Source organism: Heterocephalus glaber, unplaced genomic scaffold (genome assembly GCF_053883595.1).
Source record: "Heterocephalus glaber isolate CG9 unplaced genomic scaffold, H.glaber_assembly_v1.0 deba00000546, whole genome shotgun sequence".
Lineage (NCBI taxonomy): Eukaryota > Metazoa > Chordata > Mammalia > Rodentia > Bathyergidae > Heterocephalus > Heterocephalus glaber.
Genome location: NW_028258147.1, coordinates 40,637,589 through 40,663,688, shown reverse-complemented (window position 1 = coordinate 40,663,688; position 26,100 = coordinate 40,637,589). Strand labels below are relative to the sequence as shown.

The window sequence follows — 26,100 nt, the reverse complement described above, 5'->3', positions numbered from 1 at the left end:
TGACCCAGCTATTCCCCTACTTGGTATCTTCCCCAAAGAATTAAAAGAATCATACCACAGTGATATATGTGCACCTATGTTCATAGCAGCACAGTTCATAATAGCTAAAGCTTGGAAGCAGCCCAAGTGCCCATCAACTGGAAACTGTATAAAGAAGATGTGGGGTTTTTATAAAATGGAGAATGAGAAACTAGAGACATTTATAGCTAAATGGATGCATATTGAGGCCATACTCTTAAGTGAAATAAATAGGACACACATGTAAATACCAAATAGTTTCTCTAGTGTGAGAAACTGAAAATGTACATAAGGATGAAAATGATTAAAATGAATAATTGATAATTTGAAATAGGAAGAGGTCCAAAGATGTAGGGATGGTGGGAGGGGAAGGGGAAAGGGAAGAAGGGAAAGGACAAATTATGAGAAAGAAAAAAAAATGGAAACAAAGTCTATGGAAATAGGGAAGGGTGGAGGGGGTGAAGGGCGCACAGGTAATGGGTAAAAATATAAGAACCAAGATACATCATGTACAGGTGCAAGCACCCAATGATAAATGTAAACGTATTGTATACCTACAAGGTAACAATTAATATATAAATAAATAAATAAAAAATACTGACCCGGGACTGTTCCAAAGGGTTAGAGTGCAGGCACAGGTGCTGCTCAGGTCTGCACCTTCATATTCTCCTCCATAAGGTAGGATGACAATGGTAACTAGGTCAGAACTATGGAGGGACTGAGGTGAGCTACCGTACAAAAGAGTACATGTAACACAGACATGTACATTGTGAAAACCAGGACTTGGCGCATGGCATGGCCTTAGCTACTGGGGCAGATGAAAGAATGAGGAGTCAATGATTCTAGGTTGGGATGTCAGCAGGAAGAGATTCCCTTTGTTTAGACTGGAAATGTAGGAATAAGATTAGAACAAGGAAGAGAAGGCATTCCATCTGAGGCCTGTTGGTTGAAATTTAGATGACTCCACAGTCTGGATAAAGGTGTACCTAAAGTAGAAAAATTCATATCCTACATTCATCTGAGCTTCTTTAGGAGACCACCAGCACAGAGATAAGCAAAAGTATAGGCAAGAAGACCATCACAGAGGGAAACCCAGGGAAGGCCAGGGTTTCAGGAGCAAGGGTGGCACAAGGTTTGGGGAAAGCACAGGATACCAAGTACACAACTTCCTAAGAAGTTGACAGTCACCCAGGTCAGGAAATGGGGCATCACCATCCCTCCACAGCCCCAAACCTGCATGTTGCCACTATTGCCTTCTCTCCAGGAGGAACTCCCCAGGGCTCGCCATTCTCCCAGCTTTAGAGTAAATACTTCCTGGCTTATCTTTATTCCTCAGGCATCACTTTTGCTGGTTTTGAACTTTATCAAACCAAAAACATGTAAAATATATTCTTCACTTATTTTTAAATGCTTATGGAATTAAGTAGGATGAATTCTTTCATATCTGGCTTCTTTGCTCAGTTTTCTGTTTCTAAGAGTCATTTGTGGTGTTGCCTGTAACTGTGATTCATCCAATTTCTTTGATGCACAGTGCTCTGTCCCATGATTGTTCCATGGTCAACATGTTTTAGCATCTGTATCATTTGAAATTTTCAGAGTTCCTACAATGCAGCTATGAACACCCTTGTACATGCTCTGGGGGAAAATTTACAATTCACTCTGAGTCATTCCAGGAGGGGAATTGCTAAGTCATTGGAACAGATACTTTCAACTTTTACTAATAACGCCAGACTGGTTTCTTAAATGATTGTGCCACTTCACACCTCTGTCAGCAGAGTGGGAGCGCCTGTTTCTTCTCCATATCATCACCAATATTCAACTGGCTTTTAATTTCAACCATTCTGGTGTGGTGGGACAGTCATGCATATAACAGAATGTGTTGTGAGAAATACATCCATGGAAAATTTCCTTGTTGTATAAATATCATTGAGCAGACTAACACAAACCTAGATGGTATACACCAACTACCTTACATGGCCTTTTGCATGAGACTGTTGTCATTGGGTTTTGGAATGGTGGGGTCTCCTTCCAGAGGTGGTTTCTAGATTCTTCCTTTCCTCAGCAAAAAATTAGTCAAGGTAAATCTTAAAATTACCAATGTTTTACATTTATTAAAGGTAGGAAAAGACAAGAAAGATGCTCTGCAGAGTGAGTGTGGGTCGATGAAAGGTAAGAAAAGAAATGCATCCTGCAATCACAGAGTGGGCTACTGAAAAAGTTCACTGTATCTCCCAGCTTGATGGTGGCCACCTTTGTATCTCCCACTCCTCAGGCTAGGTCAGATCTAGGCCATCCTATGCAAAATCTGCTCAAGTTCTTGCAGGAAGAGTTGAAGACAGTGCTCTGTGATTGGTCCCAGGTGCAGGGATTTGGGAATTGTGATGACAGGCTAAGCCCACTTGTCCAGCCAGTTTGCCATGGCCTAATTCCCTGCCTCACTGCCATCAATGTAACATCACATACTGTTGTACTGTTAATTTTTTAGTAAGTAGAAAAACTATATTCTAAAAGAACAGTAAAGAGTATAGTGTGGTAAATACATAAACCGGGATCATTTATCAGCATTATCAAGTGTTATATACTGTACTTTCCTATAACTGGCAGTGCAGGAAGTTTGTTTACACCAGCACCACCACAAACACTAGTAATGCCTCATACTACAACCTCACAACACCTACACCATCTCCATGCAATGGGAATTCTTCAGCTGTATGCTGTTATGTGGGACCAGCAATGCAAATGTACCTCATTGTTAACCAAAACGTCACTGTACAACACGATTCCTCCTGTTGTTTGTAATTTGGTTCCAACACTGTGAAACACCTCTTCAAGTCTCTTCTTTATTTTCTCTGCAAGATTTTGCTTTCTTCTTAGTGAATTGACAGAGTTCTTTAAATGCTCTGGTTATAATTGTCAGTTTTGATTTGTAAATATCTTATCTCCTAAAGATATCTTTCAGGATTTTTGGCTTTGTTTTTTGTTTTTTTGTTTTTTGTTTTGAGACAAGGTATCATTATGTAGTTCAGACTGGCCTTGAACTCACTGTGTAGCCCAGGCTGGCCTCCAACTTATGGCGATCCTCCTGCCTCATCCTCCCAAGTGCTGCACTACCATGCCCAGCTTTCTCCCATATATTCTAAAAGCTTCTTTTCACCTTGAAGTCTCTAGTCCCCCCTGAAATTAAGTCCCCTGACATTACATATAAAGTATTATGGAAGGTAGAGTCAAGATTTTTGGTTTCATATGGATATCCAGTTGTTTCATCATCACCTTTTTTTAAAAATTTCCCCACTCCATACATATGTGTCACATGTCCATATTAGGGTAAGATTCTTTGGAATAAGATAACTAAAAGATTTTTTCAAACTCAAAGGAAGTGAGGCAGGACCCAGAGAAGAGAGAGAGATGAACCTGATAGCAGCAAGGTCCCACAACTTCTAAAAGTGACAATTCAGGCAAGTTTTTTAAGGAACACTTTTATTAAAAGATATCCCATAGCATCCAGCTCAAGTTCTCTCCTCCCCATGAACAAGCATCAGTCTTGTCATGGTGGCCTCAGAGGCATAGAGCCTGCAGCTCTGAAGTCACTTGGGTGGAATCCATTTAGGGAAATCCAGGGAAAGGCCTCAATTGGGGAATCCTGCCTCCACTGCACAACAGGAAAGGGGCTGCATGACTCAGTGCACTGCCAGGTGAGCCAGCAAGGCAGGTTTGGAGAGTCTGTTCAGTGGAGATCAAAACTGACTGTGAATTCCATAGGAATGGAAACTGCTGGAGCACTGGTGTACTTCTCACCCAGATACTCTGAATATGAAAGTTCTGTGATTGGAAATAGCAAAGCAAAGTAAAGAGGTATTGTGATCTTTACTGCCTCACGCACTGCTCGAGGGGGTCAGTACAAATCCCCCTTCAGTTAGTGAGTAGTTTCCATAGCTCAGGACACACTTGGCTGGAGCTGGCTGGATGCCTTGCCATGGGTGAATTAAAATACAGAAACCACATTATAATAATCTGCTTCTGTGAAGGAATTGTGTGTGTGTGTGTGTGTGTGTGTGTATGTGTGTGTAGGAATTTTTTAAGTGCATATTTTCCTCTTTGCTCATATCTCCTTAGTTGTTCTTACACTGATTTCTAGGGGACAAGAGCTTAGATGTCTCAACTCCAAATCACTTCTATGACAGTGGGGTAAAAGCATTTGGGGACTTAGTTTTTCCCTCATTCAAACATTGCTAAACTAGTTTCCTTTACAAGAGCAGCCACTTATACATCAATAATTGAAGCACTGGAAAGAAGGCAGGAAATCATCAGTAACTTGGATATATGCAGATCATTTGCAGAGAACTAAGGGAGAAATGTCTAATAAAAATACAGCACAAGCTACATATGTAATTAAACTTTTTTCTACAAGTCTATCAAAAGTGTAAAATGCAACACGTGTGACTGATTTTAAATACATTTTAACTTAATATATCAAAATTAATGAGATATTTCGCATCCTTTGCTTTATATTGTCTTTGAAATCTACTGTGTGTTTTATATTTACCATACATGTCAATTCTAATACTAAATTTTTATCAGAAATACTTGTTCTGTTTTTAAATTTCATAAAAATTTAAAGTTGAAAAAAGATTTATGAGAAAGCTGTTTCAAACAAAATTAAATGTTTTCTAAAATATGAATCTTTTGTTCATTTTTCAATTTAAATTTCAGTTAGTCAAAATTAAGTTCAAATCTTCAGTCACACTAGTACTTGGCTACCACTTCTGGTTGTATTGTATGGCTCAAGTAAAGACATGGCTCTTGGTTTTGGAGTTTAGGAAAAAAGAAAGAAATCTGATTCTCTTCACCCTTGAAGTACCTGACCATAATATTTTGTCACAAAATTAAAAATAAAGTAACAACCTTAGGCTTGTTTATCTAAGATCAGTATTGATGTTCCCTCTTTTATTCTATATTTTAGTTGTCTTTGTTTTCTTTTTTCTTTTCTTTTTCTTCTTTTCATATCTCTTTTTTTTCCCCTGAACTTTTCTTTCTTAGGAGGCTCAAGATTACTCATTGAAAAATACATCTTCTTTATAGATCTGTAGAGATTTACATATTTTTTCTTGAAATAGTTTAGATGATTTGTATGTTTTAAAGAATTATCCATATTTTTGACATATATCTGTTGTTATGGCTTCTGTTTAGATGTCCCTCCCAAAGCCTCATACAGTCAAGAGGAGGGGCTTTTTCTCAGCAATGAGAAAAGCAACTAAGACAGAAGTTAGTACCAGAGAAGTGAGGTCATTGCTGTGACTATACCTGACCATGTGGTTCAGGAGCCTTTGGGAATGGCTTATGGGAAGAGTTTGGAAAGGTTCAGAAATGCCAGCTGAAAAGGTAGAGTTGGAATGCCTTAGGCAGTAGTTGATAGGAGACTCTGATCAGAGCTCAGAAGATCAGAAGGCTGATAGAAATCCTGCTGGTAAAGACCAGATTTGGGAGGAGGTTTCTGGTGGAAAGAAGGACTGCATTGGTTATTGGACTCTTCACAATGTGTGCTATACCTTGACAGAACGTCTGTCTGCATTTTGCTCATGTTCAGACTTTGCCTGGGACTGAGATTAAGGGTGGCAGATTAATTAATCTGGCAGAAGAAATTTCACAGCAGTCTAATGTTGAGGCCATGGCATGGTTATTGCTGGGAGCTTTTAGCCAGATTTATGTTGAGAACCAAGCACAAATTGCCCAGCAGAATGATTTAAAATGTTTTGAGTTTGGCCAGAACAAAAGCTCTAGCAAAGTTGCAGCTTGCAAAGATAGAGCAGAGGAGATCTTGACTGCCGAGAAGGAAGAGGGGAATAGAGAAGATGGCCTGAGGGCATCATAAGAAGCAGCAGGACTCCACCCTTTGCAGCCTCAAAATCGCAAAAGTAAAAGACTTTGCTTTGAGAAGAGACCCCCAGAGTACCATGTTCCAGGATGGCTGCAGCCTAGGTAAGTTGTTCCTCTGAAATTGGTTCATGGGCACCGGACCTCTACAGCCAAGAGAGAAGGAAGCCTGGCTACTACCCCAGCTGGTAGCAGATCTTGGAATCCATGTGGTGCTGGTTTTAGGCTCATGCAGAATGCAAAAGTTGTAAGGTCAGCAAGGCTTCCACCCAGATTTCAGAAGAAGGCCTGGGAGGCCAGGCATTTTGCCCCTGAGAGGGCAGTGTGTGAAGCTGTGAGTGTGAACCCAAAGGTGCAGTGGAGCCTCCAGAAGTTTGGAGAAGATAGGAACATGAATCATCTGAGGAAAACTGCAAAAAGGGAACAGAGGTGGCCCAAGAGAGAAGCCATGAGGGCTACAATCATCAGAACTGCCATAGGGATGGAGCCACCCAACACTTTGGAGTTCAAACTTGCCACAGATTCCCAGGAATGCTGGAAGTAAAACTGCGGAACTTAATGTTTGCCCTGCTCGATTTTGTTCTTGCTTTGTTCCCATTCCTTGCCATTCTTCTGTTTATAACCTTTAGGATGGAAATGTCTATTTTGTGCCATTGAATGTTGGAAGTGTTTAACTTTCTTTTCATTTATGCAGTGGTTTGCCGCCAAGAATTTGCCTTAAATCTCAGAGGAGACTTTGAACTTGAACTTTTCACCAATGCTGAAACTGTTAGGAATTTGGCAACTCTTAGAGAAGGACTACATGCCTTTGGTGTAAAGGAATGTACATGAGCCTTTGGGGGGCCAGGGTTGGAATGTTATGGTTTGGGTATAGATGTTGTTATAAATGGAGTGCATGAAACCACTAACTCAGAGACAGGCTTTGTGAGGGAAAAAGAAAAGTTTATTCAAGTGAGCATGGACTAAAATCAGGGATAGATTTTAGCACCTAGCTTGGGAAAGCCAAGTTTATTACATCCATGTGTGGTTGGGCTGATATTTGGAGAGAGAAATAGTAGCTACTACCTTGAAGAGATTTCATCTGTGTGTGGATGGGCTAACATGGAGATGGAGATATTAGCAGCTATCTGGGAAGGGAATTAGGCTTATATAGATATTAAAAATGGGGTTTATGATCATAAGAAATGTTTATAACAGAAGGTCCAAGGACAGTCAGTGCAGATGTACAGAAAATCACTGGACTGTATCCTGTTGGATACTGGATCCAGGATATTGGATTGTATCCTGTTTGCAGAGAATGACACGTTTGCTGTGGAGGTCTCCTTCAGGCCAGGCATGACAGATGTTCCCCCAAAGCTTCATGAGGGGATAGGTGGCCCTTTCAGAGGTGGCTGAATCTAGAGTGTGTGAGGCTGAAATTGATTCATGGTGCAATGCTAGGATCAAAGGCACTAGGATTAAGGGTGTGAGTGCTACCCACCCTAAAAAGTCTGAATAAGATATAAGAAATAGAAAGAGCTGTGGTCATCCCTTTTTGCTTTGCTATGTTCTGCCCACCATGAACTGTTTCTCCTCTGTGAGGCCACCTTTCCTTGGACCCAGCTGATTATGGACTGAAACGTCTACAAACTGTGAGCTAAATAAACCTCCCCCCCTCCCCGCTTTAGAGTATTTTGTCTCAGAAAGGAGAAAAGTAACTAAGACACTTGTTCATAGTGTTACTGGGTTTTGGGTCCCAAAGACGTTCTTTCCAGGTTCTTGATGTCCTGAGCAAAGAATTGTCAAAATACAGAGAAAAGGTGGTGAGGATGTACATTTATTGAAGATGGAAAAGAATTACACTCTGCAGAGTGAGAGTGGGTGGTGAACAGACTCCAAGCTACCACAAGGACAGAGGCACTGAATCCTATATAACTTCTCCCTTTTCCATATCAGGCACTAGGATGGTGGTCCTAGCAGAAACTCACTTGGCCTGGCATCAGATCTAAGCTGTGTATCCAAGGTTCCTCTGGTCTACTTCCAGATGTAAATGAAGAAATGAGGGGGACACCTTTCTAAGTGGTGCCACTTTCAGCACTCAGGGATTGCTGTCATCCTGGGTCCTATGTTTCATGTCTGACAGGTCACACCTGCGTGCTCCCCCATTTTGCCCCATCCCTAATCACGTACCTCAATAGTATTCTCTTAATATTCTCCTTATTTCTGTTAGATTGGTAATAATGCCCCACTTATATTTCTGATTTTAGTTATTTCTATTTTTTCTTTGAGCCTACTAAGAATTTTTCAATTTTTTTCTTTTTCAAAGAATCAATTTTTGGTGTCATTGATTTGGTCAGCTGCACGTGTGCACGTGTGCATGTGTGTGTGTGTGTGTGTGTGTGTGTTTTGTTTGTCATGTCTTATTTTATTTATCTCCACTCTATTATATCCTTCCATTTGCTATATTTGGGTTTACTTTTCTAGGGGTTTTTCTTTTGTTCTAGGTTCTTATAGTAGAAGATTGATTTGAGATCTTTCCTTTTTTTTAATACAAGCAATGACAACTCTGAATTTCCCTCTAAGCACTACGTTAGCTCCATCTCATAAATTTTGGTATGGCATATTTTAATTTTCATTTTTATAAAGTTATTTTCTAATTTCCTTTATGATTTCTTCTTTAATCCATGTATTATTGAAGAGTATGTTTAATTTCCACATACTTTATAAAGTTATCCCAAATTTCTTTGTTATTCATTTCTAATTTCATTCTAGTATGATCAGAGAAGATATTTTATATTATTTTGGTTTTTCTAGAGTTATTGAGATTTGATTTGAGTTATTTGATTTCATATATGGTCTAGCCTGGGTGACCTTCTCAAGCACAGTTGAGAAGAATGTGTATTCAGCTGTTGGTGGAGTGTTCTGTATCTGTATGCTGTATCTGTTTGTTTTATAGCATCATTTGGTTCCTCCACTTCTTTACTGATCATCTCTCTATTTGTTCAATCCACTGTTGAGGGTTGAAATAGCCAGCTCTTGTTGAATTGTCTGCTTGTCCCTTGAATTCTGTCTATATTTTTCCTTTATTTTGTTTTTATTTGTATTTGTAATGCTGAGAATTAAACCCAGGGCCTTGTACATGCTAAGCATGCATTCTGTGGCTGAGCTCCATCCGCATCCCTTTTTTTTAGTTTTATTTTAAGACTAAGTTGCTTGGGCTGGACTCACTTGTGATGCTCAGCCTTCTGAGTGACTGGGCTGATTGGCATGGGCCCTGCACCCAAGAATTCTTCCCATTTTTTATTCATGTGTCTAAGAGCTCTGTTACACATATGTTTACAACTATCAGCTCTTTGGTGAATTGACCCTTTATTATTATAAAATGTTTTTGGTCTAACAGTTTTTGTCTTAAAATCTATTTTACCTGATATTATAGCCACTTCTTTAGTTACTATTTGCATAGCATGTATTTTCCTATCCTTTTATCTATTTAGGTCTTGAAATCCAAAATGCATCATATAGGTAACATGTAGCTGAATCAGATTTTCTTCTTCATTTAGACAGTTTCTGCTTTTTAATTGAAGAATCACTCCATTTGTATTTAATGTAATTACTAATAAACTGAGACTTACACCTGCTTTCTTGCATATAACACACACACGCACACACACACGCGCACACACGCAGTTGTTCCTTAGTATGTGTGGCAAATTGGTCCAGGACCCCCATAGATGCCAAAATCTGCAATGCTAAGGTTCCTTACATAAAGTGGCGTGTTATTTGCATGTAGCTCACATGTATCCTCTCATATATTTTAACTCATCTCCAAATTGCCTATAATATTAACACAATGTAAATGTGATATATAATAGTTGCTATACTGCATTTAGGAAACAATGATAATTTTAAAAGTCTGTACATGTTCAGTACAGACCCAATATTTTTTCAGATATTTTCCTCCCCCTACTCCCCTGCTTGGGTTCAAACCTAGGGCCTCATACATACTAAGCAAGCACTCCAACACTGAGCTACACCCAGCTCTTCACAAATACTTCCAACTCAGGATTGGTTGGATCCATGGATTCTGAACTTGCAGATACAGAGGTAAATATAAAGATATAAAATTTCTTTCCTCACCTCCATTACTTCCTTCTTTTGTATTTAATAGTGTACCAATTTAATTTCTTTGTCAATTTTTTAGTATGTTTCTTCAATATATTTTAGGAGACAGTGCTGGGCATTATCATTAACATCACAATTTGTAAATACCTTACTGGGATTAACACCAGCTTAATTTCAGTACTCCAGGTTTGCAAGGCAATCGATTTAATATAGGACACAAATTTATAGGATTAACTTATGATAGTTACTCAAAAAAACAAATGCAGAACAGTACAGATCTGTCCCCACGCTAGAGACCCGAATAATCCAGCCAGAGGCCTGGAGCCCATGGCAATGTCTCATGAAAGTCTGCATCAAGGATATGCACCAGGAAGGCCCAAAAGGCCAGTGGTAGAAGTTAGAAAGTCTTCTCCAGTGGGCAGAAGGATCAGTGCCAGAAGGCTGAGGGAGTTGCCCTGGAGCCAGGAAGCGATGCTCAAGGGAAGACCAGAGCTCCCAGAAGAGGGCAGCTGCCATTCCCAGGGACAGCAAACATGATTATGAGAACAGCTGAGTTCGTGTCAGGAAAACCAGCCACAGGAAGCTTCTCCTGGGAAATCATCAGCATGCAATCTTTCCCTCCTGCTCTCCTTTTATGCCACTCCAGCATGAATCTTTCACGCCCAGAACCACGCTGAACTCAGTCCAGCTGGGTGTTCCCACTCAAATTGAACATTAATTCTTTTTATTAATTAAGTTTATTGATACATTAGGTATACCTAATGATCATATTCATCATAAGGAGTTTGTACCTGTACATGATATATCTTGGTTCTTTCTTATTTTTTCCCATTCCCCTTCCCTCCCTTCAACCCCTTCACCACAACTAGTACAAAGCCTTTGTACAGATCCTTTCCCTTTCTTTATGCTATTATCACACAAATTACACAGATACACAGATATTGTAAACCCTCCAACACAGTCATTTAATTATTGCCATATGCGATTGTATTTTAAGTGATATAGGAGAAGAAAGTGTTACAACCAAAATCATTACATTTATGTGGGACTTACCATTCCTAAAGTTTTTTTTTTATTTCTTCATTGGATTTGCGTTTACTAGATCATGTCCTCTTATCACAGCCTAAAGGATTCCTTTAGTATTTTTTGTAGGGAAGGTCTGCTAGTAGTGAGCTTCCTGCACATTGTTTATCTGGTAATGTCTTCTCCTAATTGTTGAAGAATTGTTTTGCTAGATATGGAATGTTTGATTGGAAATCTTTTTCTCATAGCAGTTTGAAAATGTAATCTCTCTGGCCTTCATGGGTTCTGATGAGAAATCAGTCTTAATCTTATTTTATAAAGGATTTCTTACATGTGATGAGTCACTTTTCTCTGGTGGCTTTGCAGCTTCCATCCAATGTGGGAGGTTTGATGCAATCATTTCTTCAGATCTTCTTTGGCCTTTTCTCCCCTTCCCTCCAGCAGGAACCACCACTATGCCTGCTGAGGCTTGGTAGTGGCCACAGCTCTCTGGGGCGCTGTATGTCTTTATTAATATTTTCTAACTGGGATATCATGCTCATACTTTCCTTTAGTTCTTTGCACATGGTTTCCTTTAGCATTTGGAACAAATTTATAAAATATACAAAATAGACCATTTAATGTCATTATCTCCTAAGTTCAACATCTAAACTTCCTCATGCGCAGTGTCTATTGACTACTTTTTTCCCCTTTGTATGGGCTATTCCTTGTCATTTCTTCACATTTCATAGTTTTTTGTTAAAAATTGAACTTCTTAACATATAATGTGTCAACTCTGAAAAATAAATTGTGTCCTCTTCCCCATGGTTCATTGTTTTTGCCACTTGTTGCTGCTATAGTTACTGCCACTGTCATTTCAGTGACTTGACTAAATTAATTCTATATGGTGTGTATTCCTTGTCATGTGTTGTGTGCAACATTCCCAGCAATTCCGTGAGCTTTTCAAAGTCCCTAGAGCCGTTTAATTTTCTAGATTTGCCTCTAAGTTTTTGCTTAGCTCGCTGTTTTCTCCATCTCTCACTGTCATCTTGGGCAGCATCCTATGTTAAATAGTTGCCCTTGGGGAAGTAGTACTGGCTGAGCTCAGATGGAATAAAGACAAGTTTGTGGAAGGTCCTTCTAATGAACTGATGGCAAGTCGAATAATGGCAGTTATCCAGGAACTGGAATCTAGGGAAGCTCCAACCCCATAGGCCTCCAGACTACTAGCTGTCATTGTGGATGCAAGCTCCCCCACCCCCACCCCAAGGCTATCCTGAGTCTGGGGAGAAGGGAATAGAATTATGGCACGTCAAGATGCTACAGAGCTTGCCTTTCAGAGATTCAGTCATTTTACTTGAACAAACAATCCATGGATTGCTATAAGCTTTGTTTTATTGTTGTTGTTTCCCCTAGAGTTCTGAAAAAGTAATTTTGACCATTCAGTTAGTGTGATGAATGGTACCATCTCAAACGGAATGTGTTGGATGAAATGTTAGGAACAGAACAGGATTTGAAGTTCTAAGACTTTCAACCATTGCTGTTGCCTTTTAACAAAACTGGAAAAAGAATTTAGTCATCTAAAGATCACAGGAAAAAGAGAACAGACTAAAATGCTTTGTAATTTTTTCCTAACATGAACAGCCCTCCTGAGTCCAAAAGGCTTCTTTGGGAACCTGTGCTTGGATTGCATGGGATATGACCTGGTTTGTTGTTCATCTCTGGGCCTGGATGGACTGCCATGCCGATATCATGATAGTAATAATTAGAAACCCCTGGTCAGCTATGAGGCCACCAAGCGTACCTGGCTCACAAGGCAATGTGTCCTGCAAGCACACCCTCTGCCTTCAGACAATAGGCTTCTGGGGTTCTAGCGAAACACTCACATTTCAGTTAGCATAGAGCTGAGACTAGTTCCAAGCTCTACTTTTATTCTGCACTTTGTGATAAAAAAAACCTCCACTCCACAATCCCCTCGTTTAGAATGAGAATGGTCAGCTCTGCTACTCCATCTCACCCAGACACTCTTGATGTGGAATGGAAAAACTGGACCAGGACACTAGCTGAGGTGTTGTTCGTTGAGGTGTTGTTTTTGAAAAAAAAAAATCAGAAGTGGAAATGCATACATATGTACAGTTCTGTGAACATGAACCCCAAGTCTCTGCTCTTCCCTAGAAGTTTGGTATGTAATCTTCAGATTGGAGGTACAGGCAGACAGAGTACAGCATAACACTCAAAGCCAGCACTCTGGATCTTGGTACTACCTACCTCCTTCCCAAATTGGCTACGTGATTGACCCAGGAGCTACTTCTAGCTTTGAGATGACGAAGGCTTTGTTCTTTTACCTGAGACAGGAAAGGAAGAAGAAAAGAACGAGAAAGAGGTTGGTATGCATGCCTATGTCTTTTGAAGCTGAAGGAAGGTAGATATTTGTTATGAAAGACCTGAGTCACATGATTAAGAGTCCTCCTGAGGGTGTTTAGGAACAAAGTCCAATTGCTAGAATGATTGAGGCAGGAAGCAAGGAAGTGTACCTGAAGACTTCTCAGTCTTCTCTTCAAATTCCTGCTTCTGAAAATTCAAAGCTTTGATTTTTGTTTTTCTTTTCCTCTGAGGGCCAACTCTGTTTGACATTAATCATGACATTTACTGATTCACCTGAAATGTATTGAACTCTGACATTGTGCCAGCCATTATGCTAGGTCTAAAAACAAAAAACTAATCCTTAGTTAAATTAAACAAAGGCAAACTAGCTCAGCACAGAATGTGAAATGTTCCAAATAAACATTTTATATATGCTTTTATTCCTTCATTCATTCAACCAATTATATTGGGTAACTTCTCTGTGCTAGATAGAAGAAGCATACTCAGTAGGGCACAGAAGATATAATTACTGAGCTGCTTTGTCAAAAATTATTCCACATTACATTTTATGTGAAGGACTCGTGATGCTGCAGAGCAGGAGAGCAGGAGCTGGAGTCAGCCAGTGGTGTGCAGAAGCCAGTTCTCCTGATTTACCACAAGGCACTGTTCTGACTGCAAAACCCTGCTCCCAAGAATCCAAAAGCAATGATAAGTTTAGGTTTAAAACAGAATTTCTGTTCTTTGTGGACTCAGGAACATTCCAGAATAAGCCAGCCAGCCAAATTATAAAGAGTTATAACTGAAGTAATGGCAAAAAGCCCTACATGAAACATAGACAAAAAACAGCCCATTAGCACTCAGCAAAGCTGTTTACAACATGAGAAACTAAACTGTACCCCAAAAGGGGCCAGGATGGGCAAATCTACTCTCTTATGGACCACCCAGTTCCTCACTCTCCTGACTTTTGGGAGGATACAAACCACACAAACTATGAAGCTGGACAGCAGTCCTCTGATAAGCCTACTTCCTCTTCATGTCCCTCCCTTTCAGCATCACTGCTTTCCAGCTTTTCTACCTTTTAAAGAATTTTATTTTTCTAATTGAAGTATCTGAGCATTGAGTCTCTCATCCACCAGAATCCATTGGTTCAGGAAAATTTAAAAGGAGGAAGTTGGTTGGCAAACACTGGTCTATGTCGGCAGCTGGGCAGGTTTGAAAAGAAAAAGTGTTTAACTGAGGCCAGATCTATATAGATAAAACACTGAGCTGGGGAAGTTCTGGTTTCAGGGTCAGCTGGATCCAGCCCGAGGGACAGGATGCCAATGGAGAGCGTTCCTGGGAGCCAGCAACTGTCGGCTTCCTGTTGGCCCACTTTGCCACTTCCTTGTTCCCCTGCGGAGCACAAGGCTTTTGTAAGAGAAGAGGAAGAAAGACCTCACAGGGAGGAAGGATTGAGAAAACCTAGGTGGGAGCAGAAGAGGCCACGTGTTTCGTTCCCGGTACTGACTATACTGTGTGGCTGAGACCTTGACTAGAGACAGCCAGTGGCCTCTTGTCAAGGGGAAGGAGGAAAAGGGAAGACACTGAGGAGCTTCTGAGAAAAGGCCAGATGAGGAGACAACAGTGTCCCAGATGGGAAAGCCAAAACCTATACACCGGGTATGAGAAGAACAAAACGCAGGTTCTTCAGGCTAAGATTTATTTCCAGAGTCAGACTGCCTGGGTCTGCCAGGCCAACCACATAGGCAAGTTGCCTAACTTCTCTCCCCATGTCTTCTTGTCTGAAAACAGGTAAATTAATGCTCTCCTTCATAGGATTATTTGGAAGGGAATGTAAATCACTTCCACCTAGCAAATGCTCAAATATCAGTAGCTATTAGTTAAACCTTTGGTATAGTTTGGTATAGCCCAAACCAAATTGGAAATCCAGAAGTGAAATCCACATCTTCTTATAAAAACACTGGATCTGCTCATGTGGAGCCCATGGAAGACACCAGTCACGGATCTGAATGGTTGCCATGTCAGCAGAAATGAAAGCCTCAGTTCCTTTAGGCCCTTGCCAGGCTTGGTGACTGTGGCTCTACATCTAGGTCTCATGAGAGAACAGTGTAAAATTATTGTTTAGAAGTTTTGGTTTATCTGGATCCATTTCTTATTTTAGCAAATGCATTTCTTAAACTTTTTATATGCTGTGAATTTATTCCATGTGCTTCTGATTAATCTGCATTCATTTAACCCATTTATGCCTAGTGTTGCATTTTTGGAATGCCACAAGCAATGGAACATAATAAAAAACTTTCCTCTTCAAATTGTTATTCCTTAAATTTATATATATATTTCATATTTTTATATTTTAATATATAAATATATTTATATATTTTATAATATTTTATAATATTATATATATAAATTTCATGCAAAAAATTTAAAAATTGCAACCTTTGGCATAAATGAGTTTATCAGCATCCTTTTATTTTTTTAATTTTTTTTTCTAAGTTCTTTTACTTGTACAATTTAGGTATACAGTTTGTTTACTTCATCATTGGGTGTTTTTACCTGTACATGACATAACTAGATTCTTATATTTTCCCCATTACCTGTGCTCCCTTCACCAGCTCCCCAGTTCCCTATTTACACACACATCATTTCCATTTTTTTTTCTTTTCTCATAGTTTTTCATTTCCCTTCTTTCCTTTCCCCTTCCCCTCCCTTCACCCCTTCCTCTTTGGACCTTTTCTCCTATTTCAAATTATCAATGATTCGTTTTAATCATTTTAATCCTTGTTTATACTATCAGTTTCTCACACTAGTGAAACTATTCAGTATTTACACATGTGTGTCCTATTAATTTCCCTTAAGAGTATGGCCTCTATATGCATCCATTTAGCTATAAATGTCTCTAGTTTCTTATTCTTTATGGCTGAGTAGTACTCCATTTTATAAAAAAAAAAACCACATCTTCTTTATCCAGTTTCCAATTGATGGGCACTTGGGCTGTTTCCAAGCTTTAGCTATTATAAACTGTGCCGCTATGAACATGGGTGCACATATATCTCTGTGGTATGATTCTTTTAATTCTTTTGGGAAGATACCTAGCAGGGGGACAGCTGGGTCAAATGGTACCTCTAGTCCTAGTTCTTTGAGGTATCTCCATACTGATTTCCACAGTGGTCACACCAGTCTACACTCCCACCAGCAGTAGAGAAGGGTTCCTTTCTCCCCACAACCCCGCCAACATTTGTTATTGGTTGATTTCTTGATAGCAGCCATTCTTTCTGGGGTGAGGTGGAATCTCAGTGTTGTTTTCATCTGCATCTCTTGAATAATGAGTGATGTTGAACATTTTTTCATATATTTGTTTGCTGCTTTTACTTCGTTGTCTGAGAAATGTTTGTTCATTTCAGATGCCCATTTTTGAATTGGGTCTTTGAATTTGGGGGGTCTGATTTTTTTCAATTCTTTATATATTCTAGATAGTAGTCCTTTGTCTGAGGTACAGCTGCTAAAAATTTTTTCCCATATTGTAGGTTGTCTCTTAGCTCTGTTGGTGGTTTCTTTTGCAGTGCAGAAGCTTTTTAATGAGATGAGATCCCAGTTGTTGATTCTTTCTGCTAGTTTCTGTGCTACTGAGATTTTGTTCATGAAGTCTTTTCCTATGCCAATGTCTTCAAGAGTTCTACCTAACTTATCTTCCAGCAAGTTTAGTGCTTCTGTTTTAATAATTAGATCTTTAATTCACTTTGATCTTAGTTTGGTGCATGGTGATAGGTATGGGTCTAGTTTTAATCTTTGGCAGGTTGAAATCCAGTTTTTCCAACACCATTTATTAAATAGACTATCTTTCCTCCAATGAGGGTAGTTGGCTCCTTTGTCAAAGATGATGTGGCTGAGTATGTCTGGAGTTTCTTCTGTATCTTCTAATCTATTTCACTGATCCTCAGGTCTGTCCTTTTGCCAGTACCATGCTGTTTTTATCACAGTAGCTTTGTAGTATAGTTTCAAGTTGGGGATTGTGATACCCCCTGCCATGTCTCTTTTGCTTAGAATTGCTTTTGCTATTCTAGGTCTCTTCTGGTTCCAAATGAATTTTTGGATTGTTTTCTCTAGTTCTGGGAAATATACTGTTGGAATTTCAATTGGCATTTCATTGAATCTATATATTAGTTTTGGAAGTATGGCCATTTTCACTATATTGATTCTTCCTACCCAGGAACAGGGGATGTCTTTCCATTTTCTTATATCCTCCTCGATCTCCTTTTTCAGAGTGCTGTAGTTTTCAGTGTAGAGGTCTTTTGCTTCCTTTGTTAGGTTGATTCCTAGATATTTCATTTTTTTGGATGCTATTGTAAAAGGAATTATTTCCCTAATTTCTCTCTCAGTGAGTCTATTATTTGTGTGCAAAAAGGCTATTGTGTTTTGAGTGTTGACCTTGTATCCAGCTACTCTACTGAATCTGTCAATTAAGTCTAGAAGTCTTTTGGCAGAGTTTTTTGGGTCTTCTATGTAAAGTATCATATCGTCAGCAAATAATGACAGTTTAACTTCTTCCTTTCCTATTTTTATTGATATTATTTCTTTCTCTTTTCTAATTGCTGTGGCTAATGTTTCCAGAACTATATTGAACAGGAGTGGAGATAGTGGGCATCCTTGTCTTGTTCCTGATTTTAATATGAAAGTTTTCAGTTTTTGACCATTTAGTATGATGAGGTCTGTTGGTTTTTCATAGATAGCCCTAATCATGTTAAGATAAAGACCTTCTATTACAATTTTCTGCAGGGTTTTTTATCATGAATGGGTGTTGGATTTTGTCAAATGCCTTTTCTGCATCTATTGAGATGATCACATGGTTTTTGTCCTTGACTCTGTTAATATGGTGTATTACATTTATTGATTTACAAATGTTGAACCATCCTTGCATCCCTGGGATAAATCTGACTTTGTATGATCTAATTGATTACTTTCTGTATTCTGGTTTCCAGTATGCTGTTGAGGATTTTTGCATCTATGTTTCTTAGGGAGATTTGCCTGTAATTCTCTTTTTGGGTTGTGTCTTTCCCTGGTTTTGGAATCAAAGTAACACTTGCTTCCAGGAATGAATTCAGAAATATTGCTTTCCTTTCAATTTCCTTGATGAGTTTAAAGAGTAATGGCAATAGTTCTTCTTTAAATGTCTTGTAGAATTCAGCAGTGAAGCTATCAGGACCTGGGCTTTTCTTTGTTGGTAAATTTTTATTACATTTTCAATTTCACTAATTGTAATTAGGGTGTTTAGAATTTCTATATCTTCTTTGTTTAACTTTGGCAATTTGTATGTATCTAGGAATCTGCCCATTTCTTCTGTGTTTTCCAGTTTATTGGCATACAGGTTCTCAAAGTAGGTATTGATGATCTTGTGGATTTTTGCTGGTTCTCTTGTGACTTCCCCTTTTTCATTCTTAATTGCATGTATTTGTGCCTTTTCTTTCCTTTTTTTGATAAGGTTGGCTAAGAGTTTATTGATTTTATTTATTCTTTCAAAAAATCAACTCTTTGATTCATTGATTTTTTTGTATTGTTCTCTTAGTCTTCATTGCATTGATTTGTGCTCTGATCTTTATAATTTCCTCTCTTGTATGAGCTTTGGATTTGTTATGCTCTTCTTTTTCTAGCAGCTTGAGGTTCTGCATTAGGTTATTTATCCGAGTTTTCTCTGTTTTCCTAATATGGGTGTTCACTGCTATAAATTTCACACATAGAACTGCTTTCATTGTGTCCCATAGATTCCTGTATGTTGTAGTGGCATTTTCATTTATTTGTAGAAATTGTTTACTTGCTTCTGTGACCCATTGGTTGTTCAGGAGGGTGTTATTCAGTTCCCATGTGTGTGTAGGGTTTTGCGGTTTCTTATGTTATTGATCTCCAATTTTGTTGCACTATTTCCACATCATTTTAAAAGAAGTGCTTCATGGCTCATGAATGATGACCAATGTCTTTGACCCTGCCTCTGTTTCTTCCTCCTTTTTCTCCCTCTTCTTCTAGTAATAGACTTCAGCAAGGAACTGAGGCCAAACTTCTTAGTCTTTTTAAAAAATTTTTTATTTTATTGATACATTTTAGGTATACAATATAATGACATTCATCATTGGAAATTTGCACCTTTACAAAATCTCTCTTGGTTCTTATTTTCCCCCTTCCCCTGCCCTCTCTTCAACCCCTCCATCCCTCCCTATTTACAAAGACTTTGTTTCCATTTTTCCATTTTCTCATAGTAACCCCATTCCCTTCTTTCCTTTCCCCTACCCCTCCCACTTCCCCTTGCTCTTTGCCCCTTTTCTTCCTATTTCACATTATCTATTATACCTTTTAGTTCTTAAACTTCCAGTTTCTCACACCAGAGAAACTATTGGTATTTTCACGTGTGTCATATTTATTTCACTTAAGAGTATTGCCTCAATGTGCATCCATTTAGCTATAAATGTCTCCAATTTCTCATTTTTTATGGCTGAGTAGTACTCCATTTTATTTAAAAAACCACATTTTCTGTATCCAATCTCCAGTTGATGGGCATTTGGGCTGCTTCCAAGTTTTAGCTATTACAAATTGTGCTGCTATGAACGTGGGTGCACATATATTATTCTGGTATGATTCTTTTAATTCTTTGGTGAAGATACCCACCAAGGGAATAACTGGGTCAAATGGGACTTCCAGTCCTAGTTCTTTGAAGTATCTCCATACTGATTTCCACAGTGTTTGCACCAGTCTACACTTCCACCAGCTTAATTTTAGAAATAAGTCATCTTGTGACCGGTCTGACCAAACTGCTTCACAGACAAGCATGGTTGTACTCTTCACATTTCTTGCATGCTTTAAATATTATTCTGTGTATAAAGTTTCTTGATCTCCAACTCCAAGGACCAGGAGCACTTAAGCCTCTCAGTCTTTGCCAGGTGCACCCAGGGAGAAAACATTTTTATAAACAAAGCAATCTATAACTACTTTGTAGTCTGAACTTTGTTCCCTTTGGGGTTTGCCTACTAAAAACAAATCAGACAAGGAAATAAGAGATAAGAATGTTATATCTTTGCTTATTTTCTCCTAACCCATAGGAAGATAATTTGCTGGTGAGAGCATTTTCAGTTTCTCATGATTAAACAGGTTATATTTTTGGAATTTTAGATACAGCCAAGTTCATTCCAATTAATTTGTAGCAGTAGCACTTGAATATAGTTCTTACCACAACTATACTCAGTTTTATAGTCTAGAGTTCACAGCTGTCCTTCTAAACTCTCTGAGAACAATGACCACATATATAAACCCCTGCATTCAGCAAGGTGTATCCTACACTAAGTCCACAGTAAGTGTTGGCTGGGGGAATTAATGAGAGCAGCAGAGCCCCCAGAACTGTTTGCTACCTGCAAGTTGGAGTGCAAAGGCTGCTATAAGGCTGGAACGGAGAAAAGCAGTCTAGGTGGTAGGAGAAACTAGCAAAATGTGGTACCACTGAAACTGAGGACAAGAACATTGCAAAGAGGAAGAAGGGGTATTCTGTGCATGATGGACACTGCACTTAGGGACGTAGCAGCCACTGACTTCGAGATGAATGATGTTCGTGGAATGCCAAGGTGGCAGCCAGACTGGAGTGAGTTAAGAGTGAATCTAAGGTAAGAAAATGGAAGGAGTTAAGTACAGAGGGAATACGGATTATTTACAGCAATGCCACCAGCTTTGGGGTTACAAAGAGATTCTTTCCAGGTTCTTGGTGTCTTGAACAAAGAACTGGACAAGACATATGGAAAAGGCAGCAAGGATTTACATTTACTGAAGGTGGAAAAGAAGTACACTCCATAGAGTGAGAGCAGGCAACAAGCAGAAATCCTAGATGGCTTCTCCCTCGGCAGATCAGGCACTGGGACCATTTTCCTAGCAGAAACTCACTTTGTCCTGTCCAAGGCTCACTTGGCTCCATGCTAGATGTAAATGAAGAATGAAAATGGCAGTCCTCTGGACCGCAGCCAGTCCGGACTCCGCATTCTGCTCATGAGACTTGGGCTCCTGACTGACCAGCTGGTTACAGTTGTTTAACCAGTCTCACCCCTTCCCTCCCCTCGTCTCCTATCTCAGGAGCAGAAAGAATACAGTACCTACCTGTTAATCGTGGAGTTCATTCAGGACAATCAAACACTGACAATGAGCTAGACAAGGGCCAGACACAGTGACACATGCTGAGAATTCCAGCTATTGGAGTGGCTGAGGCAGGAGATTGCAAGTTTGAGATCAGCCCTGGCAACTTAGTGAGGCCCTGTCTCCAAATAAAAAGTTAAAAATAAAGGGCTAAGGAGGAATGGAGCTCAGTGGAGGGCCTTGACTAGCATGCATGAATCCATTTGCCTGGATTTAATCTTCAGTACTGCAATCATCAATCAATAAACAAACAAACAAATGAGGAATGATGCTGATATCGTTAAGTCAAGAGAAGAAGAGTACTGTAGCCCATTCTGTGCTGCTACCTCACAACATGAGAAATGAAGTAACTCCTGCACAGAAAACAATTTATCACAGGTCTGACAACTGGGAAGCCCTGGGTCCAGCGCTGGTAACTGGCAAAGTCTTCGCTCTGCTCCCTCTCGTGGCTCCCTGGTGCCAGGAGGAGAAGGGGGTGAGAGGCCAAGAGGGACTCAGCTGAACTCACTTTTACAACAAACCTCTCTCAACAAAGAGCCCTGTGACGGGGCTTGAATCCTTTCACCTCTTAAAGGTCTTGCCTCGCAAAGCTGTCACTTGAACTTTGGGGGACACAGTAAAACCACAGCCAAGAGATCAGGCAGCATCACGTAGACAGCACAGGGTGCCGGGTGAGGAGGGCAGGCACCTGCTCCATGGGTGACTTTGGACTTCTCTGGTTCTTTTCTTCTCAAATCCTGTGCTGGAGTTCTCATAGGATAGCCTTCCCCTAGACAAACAAACCAGCCTAAGTCAGAGACATGCAAGAAACAGTAGTGGCTGAACCAGGCTGCCATTATCACACACTATTGAGTCCAAATGAACAGCACAAACATCAACTCACAGTAAGAGTAAAAGATGACAATTCCTTTGCGGGGGGGTACCAGGGATTGAACTTGGAACTTTGTGCTTGCAAGGCAGGCAGCGGAACCACTGAGCTAAATCCCCAGCCCAAAGATGACTATTCTGTATTTATAGGACTTTGGCCAGGCCCCGTCTAGGGAAACCCTATACACATAGGAGTCTTAAAAAACAGTCATTTGGGGAAGTTCACTCTGGATCTTTTGATCTTATTCCCAGATTAGGTTAATGTCCAAAGATTGAGGCCAGACCTGAACCCCAGTTCAAGCAGTGAGGGCTCACTTGGCACAGTCCTAAGTACTGCAGACGGGCAGAGGCCTGGCAGGACTGAGCCTGACTTCAGCCACAGTGAGTGAAGAAATAGGAAGGGGTGCATGTCAGAGTCGGAGGGGTGGAAGTTGTAGCAAGCAGGATGAGGCAGGTCAGCGTAACACCCCCTGGATCTGCTAACTGGCTTTGAGCAAGTAGGGATCCACCACACTGCAGACTGGGGCAAGACAGAGCCCTGCCTCCGAATGTCTGCATTTCAAAGTCTTGAAGACAGTTCTGGGTGGGAGAAGAGACTCCTCTTGCAGGGGCAGTGGCAGAATGTGTAATGGTGAGCTTTCTATTTTACTCCTCTATGGGCTGGGGAATGCAGCTGCCTCCCCCTGGGGTGGGCAGGTGCAAGAGCAAGCTCTCCAGGTGGAGGGCACAAGTGGGCTGCCTTGGCTGGCAGGCACTAGGTCCGAGTCTGTGGGCGGCTGGGCAAAACCATTTGTGCTGCGAGGCTACAGGTTTTTCCATTTCACTTTGTTTTTGTGTGGTGGGTTGTTGCTGTGTTTTGTTTTTTCAGTACTAGAGATTGAAATCAGGGCCTATGGAGCCCCATCCTTTAAAAAACTTTTTTTAAATTTTGAGGCAAAGTCTCACTAAGTCACTAGATTCCCCCAGCTGGGCTCTAACTTGGCAGTCCTGTCTCAGCCTCCCAGAGTGCTGGGACTGCAGCATGCACTACCACGCCTAGCTGGAGTGCACAGTTTTTTAAGGTCAAGGCTGAGGCCTAAATTGAGAAGCAGGCTTAGCAGAGCCTGACTATAGTTTGGTCAAGAGGAAGTCTTTGTCATTAATCCCTTCTAAATACAGCAGACCCCAGAATGCACACAGCGGTGCTCTCCCATGAGCCCCGCTCCCCTCTGCCCTGTTAGCCCATCACTCAGACTCCTGTGGCTTCACGAACACCTAGTTCCTCCTCCACCACCAGAAAAAGAGTCACCAGAGGAACCAACTCTGACTCAGGAGCGCACAGAGTCCTGTTTCTCAGCCCCATGACATCTTCTACATGCCAAGGAGCCATCTAGGTGTCTCTCTGGTTGCTTGGGACATCCCAAATATTTGCTCCTGTTGTTTTTTGCACCCTTGGCACTTGCATAGCTCAGATCAGAGACTTTATTGAAAAGACTCCCTGTAAGTCAGCCTTTGCCTGGCTGTTCCTAGGACTGGATTCAGACATGCTGCGACAGCATATGGGTGCTGGTGTGTACGTGTCATTCCTATGTCACAGTGTAATGTCACTTGGTCCCTCTGTTGGTAATGACATGGTTGTGGTCGGATAGAAGAAATAGAAGACAGGTAGAGGGAGACAAGGAAATCATAACCAAAAACTGTCCTTTTAAGAAGACTTCAAATTCTAACACCCAAGAGAAGTTGTCCGAAGCAATCCATATCAGCATTTAAATTTAAGCTCCTTCTCTTCCAGACACATGGCATCCCCAAAGTCCTCAGGAATGCTAAAACTCCATAAATTGACTTAATTAAGAAAGAGCAAGAATCTAATCCTAAAACAAAGAAACAAGTTGAAAGAACCCAAAGAATGTTTAAATTGCCCATTAAAAATTTTTTAAAAACAAGCCAGATGTGGTGGCACATACCTATAATCCCACTTGGAAGGCTGAGGCAGGAAGATCATCTCAAGTTCAGGATCCAGGCTACATAGTGAGTTCAAGGCCAGCCTGAATTACATAGTGAGATCTTGTCTCAAAAAAAATAAAAGTGAATGCATGAATGGTTAAAACTGGGCTCATATTGTCCCCATGCTGGGCCTAAAGGTCCCTGAGGCTAATATAAGGAACCTGTCTCACCCTTTTTAAATGAGTTTGCAAGTTCACTGATTCTCAAGGCAGAAAAGAGAATTTTTAGGACAGGTCAGTAAGAAAGACAGGAGAAGGACTGTTAAGATGCTCTCAAGAGTTTGACAATCAGAGAGAGACAAGAAGCCCTCTTAGGCCGGAGTGGGGCCCATTTAAGGGGTATCTTCAGGACAGCTGTTGTCCATCAGGTTACAGTGCCAGCCATCTGCATGTGTCTGAAGATGAGGTCTAATGCCCACCATTGTTGCTGCTTCCTTAGGGTAGAGGAAGCACAATTTACAGGTGAAAAGGACAGGCCAGGAGCCCAGATTTGCTATCTTGTTATCGTGTTGTAAAAGGACCATTAGGGATTTTTTGGGTTTTTTTTTTTGAGTGAGTGTTTCCTGGAAGGGAAAAAGGCTTCAGTAACCTTTTCATCTTGAAGCTGCAGTTTTTCTGAAAAGTACAACTTAAAATCTCAGTTTCCTCCTCTCCTTTCTGCCTGGATTTTATTCTGTCTTCCCTCAGTGCCTATACATTGGGTGCTTGGGGGGCCTTTCCTAGGGTTTCTACCCATTCAGAGAAGCACAAATGTCCCTTCTCCCAGAGTACTGCCTCTCTGTGATGACCTGCAATCTATTTCTGTGAGTGGACCTTTGAATTTCTGTCTAGTAAAATCCTTCTCATGCCTCTTACTGAAAAGTCTTGAAAATTCTTTTTCTTAAAAGGAGTCAGCTAATCTCCAAACTTATTTTACAGAGGGGGGGGCGGGTCAGAGTCCTTATTTCAGTTTCAGGGACCTCCTTAGACCCAGTCCTGGACGGATGCAATGGGGCAAATCATTCCATCACAATAGCGCATTCTTCTCTTTCTATTGCCAGTATGGAATCTGAGGAGGGACCTTTCTTTTTTTTTAATTTTATTTTATTGGTACATTTTAGGTATACAGTATAATGACATTCATCATTGGAAATTTGCACCTTTACGTAATCTCTCTTGTTTCTGACTTTTCCCCCCTTCTCCTGTGCTAACTTCAACCCCTCCATCCCTCCCTATTTACACTTCGTTTCCATTATTCCATTTTCTCATATTAATTTCATTCCCTTCTTTCCTTTCCCCTACACCTCTCACTTCCCCTTCCCCTTTGCCCCTTTTCTTCCTATTTCACTTTATCTATTATACTTATTAGTCCTTATTTACACTTTCAGTTTCTCACACTAGAGAAACTACAGTATTTACACATATGTGTCCTGTTTATTTCACTTAAAAGTATGGCCTCAATGTGTACCCATTTAGCTATAAATGTCTCCAATTTCTCATTTTTTATGGCTGAGTAGTACTCCATTTCAGAAAAAAAAAACACATTTTCTTTATCCAGTCTCCAGTTGATGGGCATTTGGGTTGGGTCCAAGTTTTTGCTATTACAAATTGTGCTGCTATGAACATGGGTACACATATATCACTGTGGTATGATTCTTTTAATTCTTTGGGGAAGATCCCCAGCAAGGGAATAGCGGGGTCAAATGGGACTTCCAGTCCTAGTTCTTTGAGGTATGTCCATACTGATTTCCACAGT

The 26,100-nt window shown here is 40.3% G+C and overlaps 1 protein-coding gene across 5 annotated transcripts in view; it reads left to right on the top strand.

The window, feature by feature from the left end:
- The window catches only part of Slc28a3 (solute carrier family 28 member 3), a 107,491-nt gene that overhangs the window by 19,361 nt on the left and 62,030 nt on the right, over window positions 1-26,100 (top strand). Inside the window, exon 1 of one of the 5 annotated variants that reach the window (XM_087204791.1) lies at window positions 19,580-23,014. The exons of the other annotated variants lie outside the window; for them this stretch is intronic. Within the exon in view, the coding sequence (XP_087060917.1) occupies window positions 23,012-23,014 (3 nt within the window). The 5' untranslated portion in view covers window positions 19,580-23,011. Of the gene's footprint in view, window positions 1-19,579; window positions 23,015-26,100 lie in introns of those variants that run through there. 5 annotated transcript variants of the gene reach the window in all.